We start from the raw sequence: 12,783 nt of genomic DNA on the forward strand, positions 1-12,783 counted from the left end.
CTGGAGCAGTAACAAGAGCTCATCACCTGCCAATAGTCAGAAGAGCTCAGTGCATTTTGGTCAGTCCTATATCTGCTCCACCAAGAATGTTTCCCCAGTGTATTGAATTGAAAGGTAGCCATGAGGAAACAAATGCATGGAAATGTTTATTGTTTCTCAATAGTCAATATCATTACAAATAATCACTACCATTTTCACAGAATTGCAGAGCAACATTTTCTGTTAAAAAGTGTTGCAGTATTTCTGTAGTCGATCCTTCCATTTGATTTGTTAGAACAGAACCCTATGATAAGCATAATAGATGGAAAAGGCAGGTATTGGGAGGACCTAACGTTGCTTTTTTATATGAAAAGTATTTCACTCAAAACTTACAGACCATACATGCTTACCAAAATTATGATGGTCGTGTTCTGCATTATATATGATACTTAAGGATATCTGTGGATCCAGTGGATCTTATCATACACTAGTCCAATTGCCTGGACATTAGCAGTCTTTGAATTACAGATCATTATTAGATTCTGTTTGTTTATGGGAGGAAATAGTGGGCTATTTTAACATATTTGGAACAGAGAAATATTACATCAGGATGAAAGACTCTCTACAAAGAATATATGTTGTGGGTGAGCTTCAGGAAACAGGGAAAATGACACTACAGAACTTCTCTCCCATCAGCATTTTTCCTTAGCAGAACTTACCTTTGCTGTCTACAAACTGGGATTCTTAGAAATGCTTATTAGCCTCACCACCTTCATACTGAAGCCAACTTTAAAATTCCCAGTTTTACAAAATCCCATTGACTTCAAAGAATCACAACACCAAGCAACATCATTAGTCCCAACCTTGACGAGTGAATCATACCAACATTTTTAACTTTCCATCGCACGTGATAACAGTGCCAGAGGCATTAAAGATTAATTGTAATGTAACTAACACCTTTTTAACATAGATTTTTTGGGAATTGCCTGTGGAAGTTATACCCTTTCACACATGAAATGAGGTTAGCTCAAGCACTGAGAATGTCTCATCTCGCAGCATCACGCTGCATTATTTGAGAAGAAATCATAAGAAGTTACAGGCCATATGCTTACAGTGTGATCCAGGGAGTGAACAAATAGAGTGGAATAGCAGTGAAAAATGCTCAGCAACAAAAAGGACAGACAGATCTCAGCAAAGAGTACCTTTTTTGAGTTTGGCTTGTCAGGGTTACTTGAGGAACATGTCAGATCAGGAGAACGAGGGTTCTGGTTCAGCATATGAAGGAGAGAAGACAGAATGAAAGAAACATTGCTCTCACCTCTGCAATGATCCCCACACAGCCAGCAATGACTGCAGCCTTCGCTTGAGCCCCACTCATCCCTCCAAGACCAGAAGTAACAAACACCTTTCCGGACAGATCTTCTACCTTCAAGTAGCGACGGCCTGCATTGAGCACTGTGAGCTGCACACAACACAATAGAGCAATTATCAGGAGCTATTTTCAGAGTCCCTGAAATTGAAACATTTTCTGTGCCTTTTGCAAACAGAGTTTGAAACTCAGGGGTCATTGGGACCATGAAACTGTTTTAATTTTTTAAGAAGAAAACATGTTACAAAGTGATGCTATGAAACCATCTGTCCTGGTTATCTTTATTTCTCTCACTATGAAATAGAATAATCAGTGGTTCCCAACATGCTGTTCTTTGGGTATTCAGGACAGCTAAGGAAAACAGCTAAGAAAACAAGCTAAGAAAATGTTTTTATCTAACACATTTGGTCAATTCATACTTCACTTATTGTAGCTAGATATGAGCTCAGATTGAGACCTTGATTGCAGATTCCTTCAGGTCTATGTTCTGGATAAGATGCCATGTACTGAGTGGAAGGACACTCATTTTTATAAGGAGCAGGCAATGAGAATTTCTTTGGTAGCCAGAACATCCTCTCACAGCAATCCAATCCACTCCAGCCACCAGCCACTGTGGAAGATACCCTCCTCCAAAAGGTATCAACAAATAGAGCTTTCCCCAATTTCTTACCACAGTCCCATGGACGATTCCCTGAGGCCCAATGTAGCAGTAGCTCCCTGCAGTCATCTGCCCGTACCTAGCAATAGGAATGAACACAACGATAGCACTCAGGCTGGAATGAATTCTGTATGTGTCTACATGTTTCCAGTATAACAAAACCAAAAATAGTCTCCGTGCTTTGATTTGTTGTTAAAGATCTGCTATTATCAAATTCACAACTTAATTGAGTCTCTTCATTAGCAATGCACCAACATGTTTTCAGAGGATCATTTAGCTCTATAAATTGAGTTCAAAAATGCATGGAGCAAAAAACTGAGTGTAAACTCAATTGGCATTTATCATAGTAACTAGACCACAAGGACACTCCTTTTCACATTGTTGGCATCTTTATGACATTGGTTTTCAGTGGCACTCACACTTCTAAGTCACATGGTCTCTTTCGAAACTGTTAGCCCAAAATGGTTGTCCACATTCCTATGAAATTCCCAGGAAAGTGGCAATAGACATTCTTGATTCATACCCTTTCTTCCAGCTTCCTTATCTGTACACACTCAGCTCTCTCCAGTGGTTTTAATTTATTCTCTCCATGGTACACAACAGAGTAATAATCCTGCTCATCAACTACAGGAGCAGTAAAAAAATTAGGTAAATCATAATTAAAAAAATACAAAAAAATGATAAATTTGTACTTCAAAGATTTCTCTTGGTGTGAAAGAATGTTTCATAACTTGTGTTTTCTGTAGATTGCAAAACAACCACTGCAAAGTGGAACTAGTCAGTGCTATAAGTAGGTTATAATTAAGGCTTCAGACTGTAATTCAGCCAAGTCCCACACATAAACCCAATACTAATTCCTAGCAGACCTCAATTACATCTTTATATATGTGGCTGAACATAACTCATACTCCTAAGTAATTCCACTTAAGTGTGCATTAATGCTTTGCAGTATCAGGACTTTATGCAGCACAGTTGAAATCCATTTGCATTAGAAATTTTAACCAGCTACTGCTTGATGTCCAAATTACATTTTAGTTAAGGATTTGATATATTTTAATAGTGAGGTATCTTCTTACATTGTTACTCCCAAAGCAAACATCTTCTCATATTCATCTCTGGTGGAATAGTTGGGAATAACCTAAGAAAACAATCAAAAGAAAATCCAGATAAGCAAATTAGAGATTTAAGCAAATCATTTTAACAGCCTATATTTCTCTTACTATGCTCACACGCATAGAAAAACAGTGAAAAACAGGAGGAGTATTTCGAGTGTTTTATTCCATGCATTCTAGTATTAGAAAAAAGATGTCTGGTCTTTCTGGCAGTGTGACTGTCAGACAAGTTCTAACAAAACCAGCTCTCTAGCCACAAAACTAGCCTGCAGAGAGATAGATACTGAGTGGCTCAGAAGACTGGCAATGAACCAGTGTGTTCACTTGTCCAACTTGCCTTCCCAGCAAAGCAGTCCAGGTAGCTGAGCATCCGATTGTCCTGGTTTCAGCTGGAATGAAGTTAGTTTTCTTCCTAGTAGCTGGTAGAGTGCTGTGTTTTGGGTTTAGGATGAGAATAACGTTGATAACACGCTGATGTTTTAGTTGTTGCTAAGCAGAGTTTATATGAAGTCAAGGACTTTTCAGCTTTTCATGCTGCCCTGCCAGCGGAGGCTGGGGGGGGCACAAGAAGCTGGGAGGGGACACAGCCAGGACAGCCAACCCAAACGAGCCAAAGGGGTATTCCAGACCAGTATATAAACTGGGGGTAGTTGGCCAGGGGGGGCACCACGGCTCAGGGACTGGCTGTGTATTGGTCAGTGGGTGGTGAGCAACTGTATTGTGCATCACTTGTTTTGTCTATTCTATTCTATTATTATTATTATTATTATTATTTTAACTTCCTTTGCTGTCCTGATAAACTGCCTTTATCTCAACCCACAAGCTTTACTTTATTTTTTCCCCCCCAATTATTTCCCGCATCCCACTGGTGGGGGGAAGAGTGAGTGAGTGAGCAGCTGTGTGGTACTTAATTGCTGGCTGGGGTTAAACCATAACACTGATTAATAATCATCTGTTTGCCTATTGAGGGCTTTTAAATCTTCCAGACTGAATCTAGCTGAACTGTTTTGGTCAAGAACGTGTACAGCTCAGAAGTCACCTAATAAGGAGAGGACTGTTCCCTCCATCACTGCAGATCAGCACACTTGAGGTGAGAGCAACTGTACTGGAATAAATGCTGCAGAATTTGGGCCCCAGATTCTCCTGTGTGTGGTTGTAAGTTCAGGTAGTATAAATAATATTTTAATTCAGCAAACACTTGAAAACTAAACGGAAGAGGAAGAGAAAGAGAAAACAAGATGCTGATACCCACCATGCCATTAGTAATGATTAATCGAGGAGCATACTGATGGCTGGGAAAGACTCCCAGGGGATGTCCACTGTACATTACTAATGTTTGCTCTTCGGTCATCTCTGACAAATAGTGCATTACCAACCAGAACTGAAAGGAAAAGCAAGGAAAGTGAGAAAATCTGTTTCCATCTTACATTTAATGTTTGTTTGTGAAGCTGCTAAACTTTGAGTATAAAGGCAGCGATAGAGATAATGAGGTGTACTCACATATGGAATAACAGCCAGAGCTCTCAACACATTCTTCCTTTTAATAAAGTCCATTAAGAGACATCACTTAGCAGGAAACATAAATCACCATTTAGCAAAAGTCTGAATAAGTTCCAGAAGAATTTCTCCAGTACAAACTCCAGAAATGCTTCATTTTTAAAACCATTCTAATTTTATCTTGAGGTTAACCATTTGGATCTGGCACTTTTCTGGCAATCTTTCCAAAGCCAAACTGCAAAGTTTTCCCTATAAAAGTGATTAAAATACCCACGCATAGTGTTGATCCTAACCTGAAACGGATAATTCAGCATCTGCTGGCGCTTGTCATCTTTTCAACAAATGGATATTACAATGTGAACTTAAAAATGAAATGATTTTTCTTCTCAAATAAAAAAAATCCACTTTAATTGTGGACAGTGAAAAGTCCTTGAGGCACCCAGAAGTATACAAATAAATGCATCTTGAGGTTGTCTGCATAATGCAATAGTTACTCTTGGTCTACACCAAAAAGTAGGCAATGGCCATCTAAGCTGCCTATAGATATGACTCGCATCCACCATTGTCTATCACAAAGCCCATAATATTCCACAGGACTTTCAGTTTGTGACACTGGGAGCTTTCCCATGCAATATTGGAATTCAACAATAGCTTGAAACTAGAGTTTCTGTAGGCATACAGAGACAAAGTTTTGAGAAAAAATGGAACTGCTGATCAAAGAGACAGTACTACCAGTCGTCAAGGGCACTTAATCTCTCTGTGTCTTTGATCTCAATTAAAAATGGTACATATTTGAAGACAGTCCCTTCTAACCCAGCTAATTTCCAAGCTGCAAGTTGAGCAGGAAGGAGTTACTAGAGTTACTGTCTTGCTTTTTACATTTTGGTTTTGTTTCATGAAAAATATCGAACAATCAAATTCTGGTCCTAGGACAGAACAAGTAACTAGGTGAACTCCCAGCTCTTTAGCAGGCTGGGAAAAGCATTGTACTAAAACTAGAAGCTGTAAGACTTTTAGATCTTTTTGCACTAGGACAGAGGAGGCAAAAGCCCTTCCTAGCTTAAAGTACAGTTCTGTTGCCTGCAGGCTTGTAAAGTTAGCCCTGGACATGGTATGTTCTTTAAAAATTATTCAGAAGAAAGCACTGGTCTGCATGGATGATACAAACCAAGCTGAACCTTTTTACTACAAATTTTGCAGTGATAGATTTCCAAAAAGCATGTTGTTTTCAAGCCACAAACGGAACAAAATGTTCTGTCATAACTGACTCATTCATGTGATTGCTACTCTAAGTAAGCAAAAACAAAAAGGTTTTGTTTATTCTGCTGTGAAACAACTGCAGGTCATAGCTCTGGTTTGGATGAGAACAAGAGAAAAGAGAATATTTCTGACTTTGGCAGTGCTTCGACTTCACCTTTTGGCCCAGCATCTGCCTAAGGGATGTCAGTCCAATAAAGGCTACTATATAAACTGCTAGCACTGTAAAATGCTGTAAAACTCATGCAGTTAACAGGCGTTCACTAATTAATGCACAGAATAAAGAAATGGTGTGCATTGCCATGGTACCTTTCTTTTAAAAAGTCAGAAGAGTTTTGCCTCTAAAGCTGCCTAAGACACCCATTTAACTCCCATTTACCAGATTAGGAAACTGAAGCATGAATATTCTTAGCCACAAACAAACAAACAAAAATATCACAGTTAAACTGGGAAGAAAACCCAGGTTCCATGCTACAGTGAGGAATACATTCCTCTCCCTTAACTAGGAACTTCATTTACACATTAGTGTAAATTATTTTTTTAATAAGCAAGAGGCCAGGTTCAGGTAAAGCCACAACAAGGTGCATACACGATACCTTGTGACAGAAGTTGTCTCCTTAAGTCAGCTTTTGCCTATGTAAACTACAGAAATCAAGATCTTCCCAGCCTTTGGGAGCGATGCTGACCTTCAGGGTGAGGTAGCTTTCTACCTGTGCCACATGTCCACCTGTCCCCCGCTGTGGCCTTGGAGCATACCAGAGGCTGCAGGCACAGTGTGGTTTTGCCATTGACAATAACTGAATTTGTGCCTGTCTATCCTCAGACACTCAGGGTGGTTGGTCATGAGAGGCTCCTCCTGCCACCCCACACCTGTAGAGCATTCAGACCCAGATTTTTTTTTTTTTCCTTGAGAGAATAAATTGAGCTCATACAAAACACAAGTCTAATGCCAAAATTCTCCTCAAAATGTTGGTTGGACTAGGTGATCTTCAAGGTCTTTTCTAACCTAGATGATTCTGTTTCTCACATACATTTTGCAGTACTTGGATTAAAGCAAGTGTATTTACTACCATCTTTGATAAATTACACAATCACACCTTAAACATCCCAGCTCTGATTTTAGACAGACTTTTACCACGTGCCATTATTCTCAGGAGATCAGGGATAACGTTGCTAGGCCTGACAGTGAAGTGCACTATGATCTGGCCAGCTAGCATGTAAATATTTACAGCTAATCCGATTTGCTTGGAAAAAGACTCAGGATTGCATGTTCTTTAATCAAAGCCTTTTTTTTTTTTTTTTATTTATTCCATTACTTGTGAAAAATGTTGCAAAAGTACCAGAAACAAGCAGACAAAAAGATACACTGTTTTGTTTCCTAGAATTCATTTTGACTCTGAATTTATCTGTGCAAAATACACCGGCACATACAAATGCATCAGAGAAAGACAAAGAACTGGTCTTTCATCATACCCAGCTTGGCATGATTATGGTATTATGTTTAGTATTTCTATTGGGCTGCCTGTGCTCTCTTTACTAAATAAAGCTTTCCCTATCTATGCTGTTCATAATTGAGCATTCCTCTATCCAGACAGGATGTTTTGGAGTATTTTGACACAACGACTGCCAAGAATTATCACAAAATGCCTAAGCAGAATGTTTGTGGGGGAGGGTGAAACAAGTTGCAAAAGCAGCAATGTCCTACCTGTGCCCAGTTGCTGAAGACCTGCCCATTTCCTCCATAAGTGACAAGCTCCTGGGGAAACTGAAAAAGGTGATTTAACAATAATAAGGCAAGCACTTTTCTGAAACATTTCACTGTATCTCTGAGCTATTTTCTTAATCTCAGTAATAAATCTTTTCTAGAGATTATCACATCAACACTCTCCAGATTCTTGAAATCAGAAAATAACATCATAAAAGTATAATTTAAGAAAAAAATTCCAATTCTTTTTCAGAATGAGGTATTTGTTATTGCTACAATGGTATTTGGAATGCAGAACGTTACAAAGTGATTCCTTGACTGCAGTTTCTGTTTCAGACAGACATCCCAGTAAACTCCTCTACAGAGGGACTGCTTGAGTTTGGTTGCCACCGGCATTTACAACAGCTAGAAGAGTCTATGACCAGCAGGGCATAGTTGCATGGCCTCTCCCCTGCCATTTGCAAAAAGATGCATTACACTGGGTAGTACTTGTACAGATGGACTTTGGTCCTGTAATACTCTAGTCAATCAGCCCTTGAGGGATGAGACAGGAAGCACGATCACTAATTTTTCAACATAAATTGTACTAAGAGCTGAGTTCTATCCCTCTCTCAGACAGCGACTGAGCCCCTGTGTCTAGTGGGAGCTGGAGTGAACCTTGGTGGTGTTGTAGGAGACCTCAGAGGTCTGTGTTAGGACAGACACAACTGTGCAGAATTAAGAACTGCACACAGCAGGAAACTACAGAACTTAATACAAAAGACCCCAAACCCAAGGAATCAAAACATAACCCACAGGAAAAGTATAGAATACCCTTTAGTCCCTCGCAAGCTTAGCCTCACAGAAATGGACATTCCAGCACATCACTCTGTAAGGAGGCTGCCTTGGCACTGCTGAAATGGGGCTGTTTACCTGACACACAGCAGCCAGCTCGACACGTTACAGGGGCTGGCATGGAATCATAGAATCATTCAGGTTGGAAAAGACCCTTGGGATCATCGAGTCCAACCATCAGCCCTACTCTACAAAGTTCTCCCCTACACCACATCCCCCAACATCTCATCTAAACGACCCTTAAACACATCCAGGGATGGCGACTCCACCCCCTCCCTGGGCAGCCTATTCCACTGTCTGACCACTCTTTCTGTGAAAAATGTACCTTGGGGCACAGAACCAGCAAAAGACATATGAACAACTAAAATCCTATTCAATCTATGGAAAGAGGACCATCTGCACAAGGATTGATTTCACCTATATGCCTAAATTCTTCAGTTTTTATGTGAGGAAAATACAGAAAATAACTTGCAGATTTGCTGCTGCTCTATGAATCCAGCTTCCTTATTTTCACAGTACCTTACCTGCGCCACTGAGGGATCCAGATTGTTCATGATCATCAACATAATGGCAGCCGCTGATTTGGTCTTGCACGGGTAGTCTCCTATGGGGTACGCTCTGAAATGGTAGTCACAAAAATTTAGGAGACACTTCAACTCACTCACAAGTGCAACCACAACATACCCTACAGAAATATCCCTGCATGCCAACATGTTCCTTTCAGTTGCAGACTTTTATTCAGTAAGGGAAGAAAAAAAAGAAGAAAGTGCAGATTTGAAATGACATATGTACCTTAACAGGCAAATCAGGTTTTAACTGTTTTCAGAACTAAGCAAAGAAAAACACTGTATTCAGCTTATAATTTGCTGAAGCAGTTAATCACAACTGGTTATAAATATGGTGGCCAAGATCTCCCACTGCTTTTTAACTGGATCATTTTGGGGATGCTGGAACCAGTCTCTGTAGCACATTGCCAGGCCAAGCAACTGAGTCCTGCATTGCCAAGGAAAATGGCATCAGTGAAAGTTGCCTTCAGGCTCATCAGCCCTTGTTATTTAAGATCCTATCTAAGAAAAAACACCCAGCTTGAATCTCAGTCCCAAAGCAGCTCTCAAAAACTGAACCTAGTTAGGAGAAATATGGGCCTTTTTACTGAATAAGGTGCATTTCATCCAGAAAGTTGAGAGGTGAGGTATGGGAAGCCCTCACAAAGGTATTCTGGGTCAGGTTTCGTAGCACTAATGTTCTTCAATGCCAACTGCTGCAATCATCTCACTATTATCTTCTTCTCCACCATCTGTTTGTCATATTCAATTTCTCCAAAACTTCTAGTCCTAGATTTATACTGTAGCTCTTGAGGGCAGGAACAGTTCCTTTGCTGTGTTTGCACAGGTCTTGGTACATTTGTGCTGTGGCCTCTAAGGTATTATACCAACAAGAAATGCCTTGAGCAAGAGTTTTGCTCTTTCCCTTTCTGTAAGCAACAACACCATTGCAGATGCTGCAAATTCCTGAAGGTACATAGGATCATTTGACATGGTTTCTAAATGATCTTCCTTTTATTGGACCATAGATTTTCAGTGGCTGGACACTTGCTTTGTACAGGGAAGACTGTTACACTGAAAAGGTTAGGCTAAAGAGTGCCAACTACAAAAAAAAAAATTGGACATCCGCTGACCAGCTCATGAGCCAAGATCTGGAATGTATATTCTACAGATTTAGCAAATGGGCTCATATGCTCTTTATCGCAGCTTTTTACATCAGGATACTAAAACAAATGCCTTGTAGTCATTGCCAAACCAGGAGGGAAAGCATTTGAGTTTTTTCCACAATACTTTTTTATTAGTGTTTTCTGCTTTTCTAAGCTTGATGTGATAAAATAACAGGATTTCTGTGGAATGATATCAATTCATCAAGAGGAGATATTTCCACATACTATTGCTCAGAACATAAGAAATCCAAAGTTCAGATACCAGCTGAGCATGGGAACATGAATGTTAAATGGAACAGAACTAAGTTGGACTGTGCTCCCTGGGACATACAGAACAACAAAAAAAACCCCAAATACTACCAAACTAAAGAGAACAAAAGGCATTTTCTTAATCTGAGACTGTAAGAGTCTATTAGAAAGAGTGATCAGTGAAATGGTCACAAAGAAAAAAAATATTTGACGCTATCAAAGAGTCACTCATGCCAATGATGGAAACAAGCTGGTGGACTGTCTCATCCAAGCCTGAGTGGAAAGTGTCCTCATCTGTAGTTTGAGACTATGGTCCTCTGAAGTCCAGCTCTGCAATATCTTTCAGACAGTCTTCCAGTTGTCATCCCCTTAGCTGAATCTTGCAAGGGCTGACCCCAGACCAGTATGGACAGCACAGAAAAATGGATGTCTGTGCAAATCAGAGTGCTTTCTAGTTGCTTGCTTTATTCAGATTTCTGTATAGACATTAACCAGGCCCCTGCTGGATGCAAAAAGGAATCAATCAGTCTAAAAAAAGCAGCTAGCCCCTGGCAGCCCTCTCTAAAACTGTTCTGCTTCACAAACATTAGCCCCATCAGCCCTAGAATGAAGTGATGCTCCAAGATCAACAGGCACAGCATATTACAAACCAGGGTCAGACACAGGTTCCAGTGATGGAAACATGTACTGTTGTCTGTCTTTTAAGCCCAGAAGGCCTTCTCTGTGAGACTGGGAAAAACGAGCCACTCATAGCAGGTCCCAACCCACCTACTCATCTGATCTTACCTCTGGGTTCAATTGAGACTTCACTTGCAGCATAAATTGCAAGTTTTCTATCCAGGTTGCAATCAGAGGTCTTTGAGTAACGACTGGCCCCTAGAAATTAAGACTTGCCACGGGGAAGAGCATTTGGGATCTCTGGGCATGGTAAAACCGGCACTACCAAGCACACAGCCTTGCACAATCCTTTCCCTGTGCTCAGTGGTGCTGAGCTTTCCAGCACCAAGACTGTCCCGGCCCTGTCACACACTGTCCCCCTGCTAGTCCCATGGGACTCTTATGAGGACAGAGAACAGATGAAAGCTGGAGATGAAAGATCACTGTTACGCAGCTTTAAAGAAGAGCATCCCAAAACATACAGTATCATTGGAAATGAAACCACCGTTATCTAACGGCACACAGATCATCCAGTTTATTCAGATGATGCACTTCATTAATATGACATTCCTTCTACAAGAGGTAAATTAGGACACAGCAATGCCACTATTTAAAGGTCAGTTCCATAGGTGAAAGCTGGTAAGCAAATGGCAATCAAATGCAATATAAACCATCCAGTCCTTACCTCATCTCAATATCTGGAAAGAATCTGTACATATAAATATGGCCATAGAGCCTGAGTTCTTCAGCAAATTCCAGTGCTAGCTTCTTTTGAATTTCAGGTGGGAAATAACGCAAGGCATTGCGCAAAGCCAGCTGCCAAAAAAAAAAAAAAAAAAAAAAAAAACAAACAAGGACAAGAGAGACAAAAATCGAGGTAAAAGAGAAATGGAGGTAAGTGGGTGGCCCTGAACTTTAATCACACTCAGCTGGAAGCCTGCCTAAGCTATCACAAGGATGACATACTTTAAAAGGCCAAGCTCACGCCAGGGGAGCTCCATTCTTGCTTTCTGATTGAAGTGTTTCCACCTGCATCTTTCCTTGTAGATTTAGTTGCTGTACACAAGTAACCCTCCCCTTTCCACCCATCCAAATCTGTGTGGAGAGACCTTGGAGATTTGTTAAGACATGGACGGATTCCCTCTCACAATGCTAGGGGGCACTGAACTACCAAGGAAAACATTTTTTAGAAGTATTTAGACTGATATCCCGAACTCCTAGAGACACTGAAGACCCTACTGGACTTTCCATTCAAAAAAGGGATCTTGGCCCTGAGTTATGTGACATACTCCCAGATGATGTTATTGGGCTAAGTTTCATTAAAGATTCACTACATTTAGCATCCTAATGTATTACAGAGACTGGTGGTTTACATGATTTTATTGATGCTACATGTATCACTTCCAAATTAGCTGAAGTGATTACTAGGCACTGAATTAAATTCTGCAGATTATATTATGTGGCTCATACTCCCTATTGCCTTCAAAGACATTACCCATGGTTTGCAAAGTACAGTATGTCCTTTTGGATGAAAGAAACCATAAATAAATCACTATCCTTAGTAACAGTCTGTCAAGTCTTGTCTCTGTATTCCATGTTCCATTTGATTAAAACCATAATGAGAAGATTTTGTCATCTTTAAAAACCCAATGTCATTCAAAGATGCTAAAAGATCTTGTAAGTTCCCTGACAAACAGTGACACTATCCAAATTACTTTTAGTTGAAGAGATTCACAAATCATACGGAATTTCACA

The 12,783-nt window shown here is 40.2% G+C and overlaps 1 protein-coding gene across 2 annotated transcripts in view; it reads right to left on the reverse strand.

Moving 5' to 3' along the window:
- The window catches only part of UROC1 (urocanate hydratase 1), a 44,026-nt gene that overhangs the window by 25,271 nt on the left and 5,972 nt on the right, over positions 1 to 12,783 (reverse strand). For both annotated transcript variants that reach the window (XR_012624653.1, XM_074835639.1), the window contains exons 2-8: positions 11,714 to 11,844; positions 8,936 to 9,029; positions 7,578 to 7,637; positions 4,371 to 4,499; positions 3,083 to 3,144; positions 2,019 to 2,085; positions 1,298 to 1,441 (exon numbers count right to left, since the gene is read on the reverse strand). Coding sequence is in view for 1 of the 2 variants with exons in the window: in XM_074835639.1 (XP_074691740.1) it covers positions 1,298 to 1,441; positions 2,019 to 2,085; positions 3,083 to 3,144; positions 4,371 to 4,499; positions 7,578 to 7,637; positions 8,936 to 9,029; positions 11,714 to 11,844 (687 nt within the window). In the remaining variant the exon portion in view is untranslated. The remainder of the gene's footprint in view (positions 1 to 1,297; positions 1,442 to 2,018; positions 2,086 to 3,082; positions 3,145 to 4,370; positions 4,500 to 7,577; positions 7,638 to 8,935; positions 9,030 to 11,713; positions 11,845 to 12,783) is intronic.

The sequence above is a fragment of the Strix aluco genome, chromosome 11 (genome assembly GCF_031877795.1).
Source record: "Strix aluco isolate bStrAlu1 chromosome 11, bStrAlu1.hap1, whole genome shotgun sequence".
Classification (NCBI taxonomy): domain Eukaryota; kingdom Metazoa; phylum Chordata; class Aves; order Strigiformes; family Strigidae; genus Strix; species Strix aluco.